Source organism: Mauremys mutica, chromosome 3, assembly GCF_020497125.1.
Source record: "Mauremys mutica isolate MM-2020 ecotype Southern chromosome 3, ASM2049712v1, whole genome shotgun sequence".
In the NCBI taxonomy this organism is placed as follows: domain Eukaryota; kingdom Metazoa; phylum Chordata; order Testudines; family Geoemydidae; genus Mauremys; species Mauremys mutica.
The window spans coordinates 204,463,589-204,475,118 of NC_059074.1; the positions used below are offsets into that span (position 1 = coordinate 204,463,589).

General features: G+C 47.1%; 1 protein-coding gene across 1 annotated transcript; it reads left to right on the plus strand.

Annotated features, from left to right (window-relative positions):
- The first annotated feature begins 2,275 nt into the window (after positions 1-2,275).
- Positions 2,276-11,491, plus strand: LOC123366788 (protein PET117 homolog, mitochondrial). The gene is made up of 2 exons (XM_045010530.1): positions 2,276-2,479; positions 11,335-11,491. The coding sequence occupies exons 1-2, from the start codon at positions 2,324-2,326 to the stop codon at positions 11,482-11,484; spliced, it is 306 nt and encodes a 101-aa protein (XP_044866465.1). The 5' UTR covers positions 2,276-2,323; the 3' UTR covers positions 11,485-11,491.
- The last annotated feature ends 39 nt before the right edge of the window (positions 11,492-11,530 follow it).

An 11,530-nucleotide genomic window follows, 5' to 3' on the forward strand; every position in this document is an offset into this window, starting at 1 on the left:
CTTCCTTCAGTCTGGCCTTGTTCTATCTCTCAATCCTCTTGGGTCGGTCCCTCTCCATCCCCCACAGTCCCAGGCCCTCCCTATGGCAACAGTGAAAATGTTGGGGTCCTAAGATATCAAGCCCCTATGCCATTTCCATAGCACCTTTAACAGACAAACTGCCCGAAGGGCCATTTCTCTCTGGCTTCCTGTTTCTCTAAAGGTGCCTTCACCTTTCCCCCTACCCTGGGTCTCCCCTTGCACTAGCCAGCAGCTGAGGTACAAACCTGCCATCCCCATAGGCTCCCCAACAGCGCTGAACCTCGGAGATGCTCATGATATGGGACCAGGATCAGGAGCTGCTGCTGACTCCAAGGCAGAGAGCAGGGCGTGAGCCAGTCTGGGTCACTGGCCCTTTGAGGGCCTCTGGCAGGTATGGCCTCTCCCCTCAGCAGGGGGCAATCCCATGGAAAGACTTGGGCTGGTGGCCTTAATCCTGGAGTGCCTAATCCTGACTGGAAATGTAGAGGCTTGATTGCCCCCCTGCCCCTGTTTCAGGAGGGATGGGGCAGTCAGCAGCAAGGGGAGTCCATGCCCAAGGCGGGAAGAGGCCCACGGAGAACATCATGACTTCCTCCATCTCCATTCCTGGAGAGTGGGTGAGCGGGGCAGTGTGGCACTGCTCATCTGCCAAAGGGGATGCTGGAAACCAGAGGTTTCATCAGAAAAAGTGAGTGGTTGGGGAATGAGGGGCCTGACACAAAGCCCTGGGCCGAACAGCTCCAAACACAGGGGGGTTGGATCCAGCTCTAACTCCCCGGCATGGGCAGATCTATTGGGAATGCAGTGACTGTGCTGAGGCAGACAGGCAAGGAGGACACCAAGGGGGAACCCAGGTATCCACAAGACTCTGGGTTGGGAGCGGGGGGTGGATCACAGCTGGCCCTGGGGTGGCTGGGGATGGGGGATCCCAGCCATTCAAAAGGCCCTGGGGAGATGGGGGTGTCACAGTTACCCACAAGCCCCTGGGGCAGGGTGGATTGGGGATCCCAGCTATCTATAAGGCTCTCGGAGGAATGCCTGAGGGTCACAGTTACCCACGCTGCCCTGAGGCAGGCTGTCCCATGCCCACAAAGGGTTGATTGGTGCTGATGCTGGCTCCTTCCAGCCCCATCTGTTTGTCTCTTGTTGCAGAGGCTCCACCAGTCCCATGTCCCTCGGTAATACACATGGCTTGTGCAGGGGCTGTGGGGACAAGCTCAGGGCGTGGCATGGGGAGACCTCATGCCATCTGGGCTGATACAGGTACTTTGGAGACTGGACCCTGTGCTAATGGCATGGAGGCGTCGCCCAAGCCCTCCCACCACCAGGCAGCAAGAGGAGGCACCTGCCACTCAGGCCTGGCTTCCCCGGGGCTCCCAACTCACTGCTGCGGGGGGAGCCCAGGAAGCGACCGAGGTGAAGCGAGTCCTCTGCCTGGCCTAGCCCCGAACACCTGCCCCAGCCCTCATCTTCCCACCACTGTGAACAGCACACCTCTGGGGACTCTTCTCCTGCCCCCTCCCCCACTATCACCATCCCCCTTTGGGGCCTCCATCCCTGCTTGCTCCTCACCCTGGCCCCAAAGGTGGCTCATTTCCTACCCCCAACCAGCTCCTTCCCTCCCTCGCTGCCCTAGCACCATTCCTGCTGCAGCCCCCGCTGCTTCCAGGGCTTTCATCGCAGCCCCCCCAGGGTCCCCTGCGCTGGCCCATCAGTGCCTGGGCGCGTCTCCCCTGCAGCATGCCCGGGCCCATCTCCTTGGCCCTACTGCGGCCACTACACCAGTCCCACCTGGCAGGGACCTGCCCTGCCCCCAGAGCCCGCCCGCTGGCCCTGCAGGGGGACGCTCTGTTGGTGCTCCCACCGCTGGGGGGACCCTGGGGCCTGGCTCCCGCCCCATTTAACACCCCTGGCAGGCTGCTCCATCCCCTGCAGGGCGGCATTGGCTGCTGTTCCTATGGGCCTTGCCAGGGTTGGGGGCAATGGCCCAGCATCCCCGGCACAGTGCCAGCCCCCTCCCCTCGTACCAGTGCAATGGGCTAGCACCGGGAGTTCAGCAGCCCCTGCACAGGGGACACTACAGCCCCTGGCCAGGGCAAACAGCGAGACTCTCTCTCCCGCTGAGCTCCAGCCCTTCCCCAAGCCCTTTCTCGGGTTTCGATTACTTTGGGCTGGGCCTGGTGGCGTACGGATCGATGCTCTCCGCGTTCTATTTATCGGGCGAGTCAGCGCGCCGGCGCGCGCGCGCGCGGCCCGTGCGGAGAGTCCCGCCCCCGGCAGCAGCGGGCCGGCACGCACGCGCATGCACTGGCCGCTCGAGCTGGGCGGCTCGCGCTCCGCAAACGGCCGGGTGGGGGAGGGGATGTCGACGGCCTCCAAGGTGGCGCTGGGCATCTCCGTGCTGCTGTCGGCCGGGACGGTGGCCGCCGTGCACATCCAGCAGAGACGCGTCAAGGAGGTGAGGGAGCGTCACCTGCCGCCCCCCGGCTGAGGGGCCGGGGAGAGGGGGCGCCCCGCCCCACGCGGGCGCTGTCCCTCACTCATAGCCCCGCCCCTTCCCATCTGGCCCCGCCCCACCCGTGGGATCCGCCCTTGCTCAGCCCCACCCCCCGTGAGGTTAGGGCCCCGCCCCTCACTTAGAGCCACTCCCCCTCCTGTCCTGCCCCCTCGCTCGTAGCCACGCCCCCTCACATTTGGCCCCGCCCACACATGGTTCTGGCCCTGAGCCTCAAGTAGAGTGACTTCCCTCCTGGCCTGCCCATCACCAAGCTCCGCCCCCTCCTAGTCCAAGCTCCGCCCAGCACTCTGCTCTTCTTCCCCCTGCCCTCCAAACGTGTCATTCGGCGCCCGCCCTGCAGTCCCCCCGCCCCCCCCCCGCCCCGCCAGCATCCAGCTGGTCTGTTTCCAAAGGGTGCCCAGAATGCCGGGGTCACACGTTTGAATCTCGCGGGGCCCTGGGTAGCGGTCTCGGACTCTCCTCGCTGGTGCGGGCATGCTCTAAGGCATCCCCTTCCTCTGAGCCGCGCTGCACGCGCTCGTCTTCCATGGTATCTCCTTCCTCCCAGCTGCGCCACCCACTCGTGCTTCGCGCCATTCCCCTCCTCTGAGCTAGGCTGAGAGATTCTGTATGTGGGACCTCCTCGTCAGCCTCTTCCTAGAATGGTCAAGATGGCCACTGGAAGCTGGAAAGCGGGGTACTCTTTGATTGTGGGGCCTATTTCTGTTCCCTTGTTTGATCATGTCTCTTTGCAGAGTTCCTCTGGGCAGTGTCCACTGAGACCTTAGATGCCTTTGAGGTGCAGCGGGTGCTGTCCAGAGTTCTCTGTTTGGGGTCCCATTCTGGTTCCTTGATTTTCAACCTTTGACCTCACTTCTGTTCCTGTTTTTTCATTTGTTGTTCCATTTACTCACTTGTGGTCTGGGCTTAGCAGTTTTTCCCCCTTTGGTTTTGGGCAGGCCTAGATCTGCCTGTCCCATATCTGCAAATAATACCCTTTCTCCCCTGTCTGTGCCCAGCCCTTCCTCTGTTATGGCCCTCCTCTTTTAGTTCATATCAGCATTAGGCTAGTAAGTTTGGCCCTTTGGCTAGTATATGGCCAGTAAATTTTCCAAGCTCCTATCACATCCTCAAGCTCATCTCCTAGAAGCGCAATATATAGGCACTCAGGTATTAAATTGATATTGGGGTAGACTTCTGTCTTGCTTAAGGGTGCACATTGGTTGCTGATTTGGGTGAAGTTATGGGAGATGGTTGAGGAAAGGAGTTGATGGGAGATGGGGCATTGACTGACTTAACGGCTTGTTCCTTTGCATTTCATGGTTTGCACTGGTGGATATTCAGTCTAGCAATCCAATCTGATAGCTGACAAAGATTTTGCATGAGCTTTAAACTTGAGAAGGTTCTTGCCTTGTACATATGTATCTGATAACTCCTAGTGAACCCCAACCCTGAAGGTAGTGTCCTACAAGGTATGAAGTGTCACTTGAGAAGATGCTGAAGAAGATGCCGAGTCCTTGTATGGAGGAACCCAACTAAAAGTGTTCTAATTCGGAATGAAATACCTTTTTGTAGGTGGGACTGGGAGCACCACCTATAGCTAGGATTGTCCAACAGTTCCCATTATAGGATCCCATTTTCAGGTCCTTATAACTTTGCCAAACTGTAATTGTTCAGATTGAAATTTCCAATACTGGTTGTATGTCTTGGTCTGATTTTTTTTCCAGCTAAAATAATTCAGCCATTTTCAAGGACAACATGGGGAAAATGCATTGTTTTGCCCATGTTAAAATAATTCTTTCAAACAGTTTGTTGAGAAGCACAAGCACCTCCTTGATTTGGAGCAAAGGCTTGGCATTTGACCTTTGTATCATGGATGTGCCTTTCTGCTGTTCTGTGAAAAACTGGCCAAATTATAAGTCTTTGAAATATTTCATTTCACACATGCTCAGTAGAGACTTGGTGGCATTTAGTAGCTAACTTCATTGAAGATTCAGTCTGTGCTGAGTATGCTTCATCCTGGAGCAGTAGGTTAGAATCTGAGCAGAACTTTCCCTGCAATTGCTGCTCCCACTGCTTTGTGCTAGGGTGGGGTTGGACACCAGAACTGAGAACAGGGGGACTGTCTTGTGCTCTCAGTTTTCCCACTGCTTCATCACCAGGCAGCGTGGAGGAGGAAACTGCCTGACTTGTATGTAGAAGGTACAAGAGCCTGACTAGGAGCGGCATTATTGAGGGACTTAGATTGAGACAAGGAATCTGGTGGCTGTGGAAAGAAACTGGGATTGGGATGAGTAGGAGGAGGGGTAGGGTGAAACTAGGACTTGGATGGGGGACCCAGAAGGGAAAATGGATTGAGTAGGGAATGAGACTTGGACTGGGATTAGGAGCCTAGAGGACTGGGACAGGAATCACACTTGGGGAGAAAAGGTGTTCGTTAAGTCAGCACAATCCATTCTGTGCACAGGGATGCGGTGAGGAAAAATAGCATGTGATCATGTAATTAAAGGCTGTATCATACTGCATCCATGCAAGGGGCTGAATTAAGGTGGCATATTTGGCATTTCCTCACTCTTGAGTGCTTAACTGTGCAAATTTAGTGTTCTTCTAATGTAATTTGTGCATGTATGTGTATGTAAAAGGGAACTGTGTAGTGGATAAATTCATGTGGTTAGTCCCTCAAGAATGGCTCATATATTTTTTAAGGTTACAAAAAGTATGGGGACTTAGCCTGACTCCAAACAGCCCTGTCCCCACCTTTCTCTGGATCATTTCCAATGCTTCCTACCTTTCTATATGTTTCCATAGCCCCACGCCACAATTCCTCCTTTAAACCATAAGGCTTCTCTTCCCACTCCTGTTCCTTAGACTGTGAAGATTCCTGTAGGTTCAGCAGTGTTTCTGCTACTACCTTCAACTTCAGCTCCATTCACAGAATAGTGTTGAGTGTCTCTGGTCAGGCACATTCAAGATTGCCACTGTGCTTCTGACTGGAAATCCCAGAGGATGACGAATTGCAACTGTTGTCCAGCTGCCAAGCAGCTGTACTGTATTGCCAGATCTAATGGACTGAGTGAAACCCTTTAAAGGTGGAGGATATAGAGGAGCTTGTTGGTCAGCTGGGAAAATCTGTCTCATGGGGCACAGTCAGCATTACTATTTTGTTGGGTGGCCTGTGAAACAGTGTTATGTCCCCATCCCTTTCCACCCAAATGGTAATCTATTCCTCTGTCCATCATGATCACTCTACTTCCGGCACAGACAGCTGGCCTAGAGATTTTAGGGAGGGTTAGTGAGATGATTCTTTGGGATACACCCCAAATTTAACTGAATTTTACATGAAATGATTGTGTTCACTGGGCGATACTTAGCATTCCCCAGAGCCCTGATGCAGAAGTGGGTTCCAGCTGCTTGATCCTTTCAACTCTAGTGATCAGCTTAAATTGGTTCACATTTTCAAGGCTCTGTTCACAAGCAATAGGGCAAAAAACTTACTGTTCTTAAATGAAAGCTGAGGTTCTCCATTACATTTCTAGTTACCACAAATCCAGGGACCAATGGCCACAGGCTTTATGGGGACATAAAGATTACAAGGAGAGCAGAGTCCCCGGTTAGGACTATAAGGGAAAGCAGAGACATGAAATGAAAAAGATGGTGCAGAGTGGGACGGAGGTGTGGATGGATACAGCCTTCAAAGGTTCACATAGATCTGCTAGTTTCTTAGCTATAACTAAGGCCTGGTCTGTACTTAAAAGTTAGGTCAGCATAGCTACGGTACTCAAGGGCCTGAAAAATGCTTCCATCAACCTAGCTACTGTTGTTTGGGGAGGTGGTGTCCTGCAGCAACGGAAAAACACCTTCTGTCCCTGTAGAAAGCAGCTACGCTATGATGCTACAGCGGCATTGTTATGATACTCTAACTGTGCCGTTGTCGTGCCCATAGTGTAGACATGGCTCAAACCTTGCACATCTGTGTATTCTTCCTCCAGCTCTCCTGCACTATATAAGCAAAAATGGCCTCTCTAATCCAGGGCCTGATAATCAGCAAGTACTAATGCTTTGTCTATGCTCAAAAGTGCACCAGTTTATCTAAATTGTTTTTCAAATTAATTTAGTTAAACCAAGGCAGACCCCGAATGTGGACATTCTTAAATCAGTTCATGTCTGGTTTTTGTTGATTTAATTTAAGAAATTTTTGGCATTAATGAACTAATTTGAGATAAGCCAAGTGAAATTAAACTTGCACAGGTTTAACAAAATAGATGTAAAAATAAACTGGTGCAACTTCTGTGTATCGACCTGACCCAAGTCGGTTTGTATGTATTTTGATTGTGCTAATGATGGATGGTAGATATCTGTCATTTGGGACAAAATATAAAGGTGTTTTTGCAAAACCCATATATAGCTGTGTAGCACTAAAGTGAATGAAAACACAGCCTGGTAGGTTACAGGATTGCTGTATTTTATTGGATAAAGAGAGATGCTTGATGCCTGCATTGATCAAAATCTCTTCCTCTTTTCTGTATTTTCATTAACTAATACTATCGACTAGTCTATCAGGGTAGTAGTAATTTTATAACCTGGATTAAATTGACTGAAACTGATGGGAAAGAACCTCTCCCATCAAATTCATTTCCAGAGAGATTGATATTTTTAGGTGACATACTTTTTGTCTTTGACTGCATATTTTTTGACAATAAGATTAAAATATTTTTTGCACAAAATATTTTTTCTTGATGATTTTGATGGAACAAATTATTTCCCTTGAAATGTGTACTTGGATTCTGGGTGAGAAATAAAGCCTCTTTCTGTTAGAACTGGTCACAATATTCACAGATAGGTTATTTGATAATTTTTGGGTCAATTTTTCAAATAAATGATTTGCAAATGCATTTTTAGCTCTATTCAGCCAGCCCTACATAGTATCAGATGATATTAATTAAATAAAGTATTCATCGTTTTTGTCATTTGGCTATTCATTTATTCATAAATTATTTTTTCCAGCATTCAGCCAGTCAGTTGTAGTGCCTGTGAATACATTTGTGTCCTGATGATCATAGAATCATAGAACTGGAAGGGACCTCCAGAGGTCATCTAGTCCAGCCCCCTGCATTCAAGGCAGGACTAAGTATTATCTTCTAGACCATCCCTGACAGGTGTTTGTCCAACCTGCTCTTAAAAATCCCCAATGATGGAGATTCCACCACCTCCCTAGGCAATTTATTCTAGTGCTTAACCGCTCTGACAGGAAGTTTTTCCTAATGTCCAACTGCCCTTGCTCCAATTTAAGCCCATTGCTTATTGTCCTATCCTCAGAGGTTAACAAGAACAATTTTTCTCCCTCCTCCTTGTAACAACCTTTTATGTACTTGAAAACTGTTGTCATAGTACCCGCTCAGTCTTCTCTTCTCCAGACTAAACAAACCCAATTTTTTCAATCTTCCCTCACAGATCATGTTTTCTAGACCTTTAATAATTTTTGTTGTTATTCTTTGGACTTTCTCCAATTTGTCCACATCTTTCCTGAAATGTGGCACCCAGAACTGGACACAATACCCTAATTGAGGCCTAATCAGTGTGGAGTAGAGCGGAAGAATTACTTCTCGTGTCTTGCTTACAATACTCCTGCTCATACATCCCAGAATGACGTTTGCTTTTTTTGCAACAGCGTTATACTGTTGACTCATATTTAGCTTGTGCTCCACTATGACCCCCAGATCCCTTTCTGTGGTACTCCTTCCTAGGCAGTCATTTCCCATTTTGTATGTGTGCAACTGATTGTTCCTTCCTAAGTAGAGCACTTTGCATTTGTCCTTATTGAATTTCAACCTGTTTAATTCAGACCATTTCTCCAGTTTGTCCACATAATTTTGAATTTTAATCCTATCTTCCAAAGCACTTGCAACCCCTCCCAGAACCGATCCTTGTGGGACCCCACTTGTTATGCCCTTCCAGCATGACTGTGAACCACTGATAACTACTCTCTGGGATTGATTTTCCAACCAGTTATGCACCCACCTTATAGCAGCTCCATCTAGGTTGTATTTCCCTAGTTTGTTTATGAGACGGTCGTGCGAGACAGTATCAAAAGCGTTAACTAAAGTCAAGATATACCACATCTACCACTTCACCCCTATTCACAAGGCTTGTTACCCTGTCAATGAAAGCTATCAGGTTGGTATGACACGATTTGTTCTTGACAAATCCATGCTGACTGTTATTTATCACCTTATTATCTTCTAGGTGTTTGCAAATTGATTGCTTAATTATTTGCTCCATTATCTTTCTCTGTACAGAAGTTAAGCTGACTGGTCTGTAATTCCCTGGGTTGTCCTTATTTCCCTTTTTATATATGGGCACTATATTAGACCTTTTCCAGTCTGCTGGAATCTCTCCTGTCTTCTATGACTTCTCAAAGATAATCACTAATGGCTCAAATATCTCAGTCGACTCCTTGAGTATTCTAGGATGCATTTCATCGGCCCCTGGTGATTTGAAGACATCTAACTTGGCTAAGTAATTTCTGACTTGTTCTTTTCCCTATTTTAGACTCTGATCCTACCTCATTTTCACTGGCATTCACTATTTTAGATGTCCCATTGCCACCAACCTTTTTGGTGAAAACTGAAACAAATGTCATTAAGTACCTCTGCCATTTCCACATTTTCTGTTATTGTCTTTCCCCCTTCATTGAGTAACAAGCCTACTCTGTTCCTGGTCTTCCTCTTGCTTCTAATGTATTTGTAGAATGTTTTCTTGTTTCCTTCTATGTCCTTAGCTAGTTTGATCTAATTTTGTGCCTTGGCTTTTCTAATTTTGTCCCTACAGACTTATGTTGTTTGTTTATATTCATCCTTTGTAGTTTGACCAAGTTTCCACTTTTTATAGGACTCTTTTTTGACTTTTAGATCATTGAAGATCTCCTGGTTAAGCCAGGGTGGTCTCTTGCCATACTTCCTATCTTTCCTATGCAGTGGGATAATTTGCTCTTGTGCCCTTAATAATGTCTCTTTGAAAAACTGCCAACTGTTTTCAATTGTTTTTCCCCTTAGACTTGCTTCCCATGGGATTTTACCTACCAATTCCCTGAGTTTGCTAAAGTCTGCCTTCTTGAAATCCATTGTCTTTATTGTGCTTTTCTCCCTATTTCATGATCACTTTCACCAAAGCTGCCTTCCACTTTCAAATTCTCAAGCAGTTCTTCCCTATTTGTCAAAATCAAATCTAGAACCGCCTCTCCCCAGTAGCTTTCTCCGCCTTCTGAAATAAAAAATTGTCTCCAATACATTCCAAGAATTTGTTGGCTAATCTGTGCCCTGCTATGTTATTTTCCCAACAGATGTCTGGGTAGTTGAAGTCCCCCATCACTACCAAGTCCTGTGCTTTGGATGATTTTGTTAGTTGTTTAAAAAAAAACCTCATCCATGATGCAAAGACTTTTATGCCCAAGCTTAACTTTACATATATCAGTTAGTAAATTAGGCGGGCACGTAAGCCTCTCAAGGATCAAGACCATAGGTAGTAACAAAATATGGCCCTGATCCTGAAGTTGGATTCATGTGGACAGAACCCTGTGCTTGTTGCAGTATTGGCTTCCATGCAACCATTTAATGTGTTTTCCTAATCAAATATATTTTAATATCTTCTGTTAAATGTGCCTCCATCAGCTTGAAATTTACTAGGAGTTATAAACAGTTTCAGGTACTGCTCCTGCCACATAGTTCCTTTGCCAATTTTTGTGGTTTCGCAGATGTATTTTCTTGTTTTCAATATATCTTTCTTTCCCCTATTGTTGTGAAAAATACCCACATAAACAAAAAAGGAAATTGGCCAAGGCCCAGATTCAGCAGTTGAATCCACTTGCAGGGATCCAGTTTCAGGATCAAGGTCTGACTATACAGGAAAAACAGTTAAATTGACTATATACAAAGTACTGTGAGCTCTGTGAGGGTGGATCCCTATGTGTGCATTGGAATCCCCACTGAAATCTGGGGGCTCTGCATGGGTACAGAGGTCTGTCCATGGGATTAGGACCAAAATGCTGTCAAGTGCACAAAATAAACAAAATAGAAAAACTGTTTCTCTTTCAATTATAGTAATCCTATTAAATTTTCACTTAAAAAAATGTAGCCTCCATGTTGTGTATATCAATGTCTAATTAACATTTTGAAGAAAGAACATATTTGTAGAATCACAAATTACTTTTTCAAGAGCCCACAATAAACGTGCTGTGGGACCTCCAGTGGATCTCCAGCAAAACCAGGGAAGACTTTACATACTAGATATTTTTAAGTTTAAAAAAAAAAACAAGCTGAAAGAAACCTTTTCAGCCAGCTTTTATACATCATAAAGAAGCAGAAAAGTTCTTCTTAACATTCTTTTCAGGTCACCTTCAAATTCTTCTCAAGCAGAGGAACACAAGTTGAGAAATTTGGGGCAGATTAGCTGAGTTCTGGTAAGGATGGGGGAAAAGTCAGTCTTCTATGGAGAGATCGCTGTCTCTCCAGAATATTGTAGAGCTTATCAATATACATTATTTACAGTTGTCCAGCACTTTATCATTCTATTAAGATCATACAGCTAAGCCAACAAATACAGTATTCCTGGCATGCTACCAGTAGTTTATCAACATCCACACATCAGATCTCAGCTCTTGTATTTTTAGACTCCAAAAGTAGCTCAGGTCACTAACAGAGTAAAAGGTTTGCAACAGTTATATACTTGGCAGTGCTGTGACAGAGGTTGGAATGCAAATGGGCATTGGTTCTATGCAACCCAGGACACACTCTAATGAACTATGTCTCTTGTATTTTCAGAGGCTGCATGAAGGAGTAATCCGAGACCTTGAGAGACAAAGCCGTAAACTGGAAAACATTCGTCTTTTACAAGAACAGATTACTCTGACCAAGCAACTCGAAGCAGAAAGAGACCAGATGTTAATGGAAAAGGGGTCCCAACAATCCTAAACCTAGAACTGAAGTATTAGAATTTGGACTGAGGAACACAGCAAGG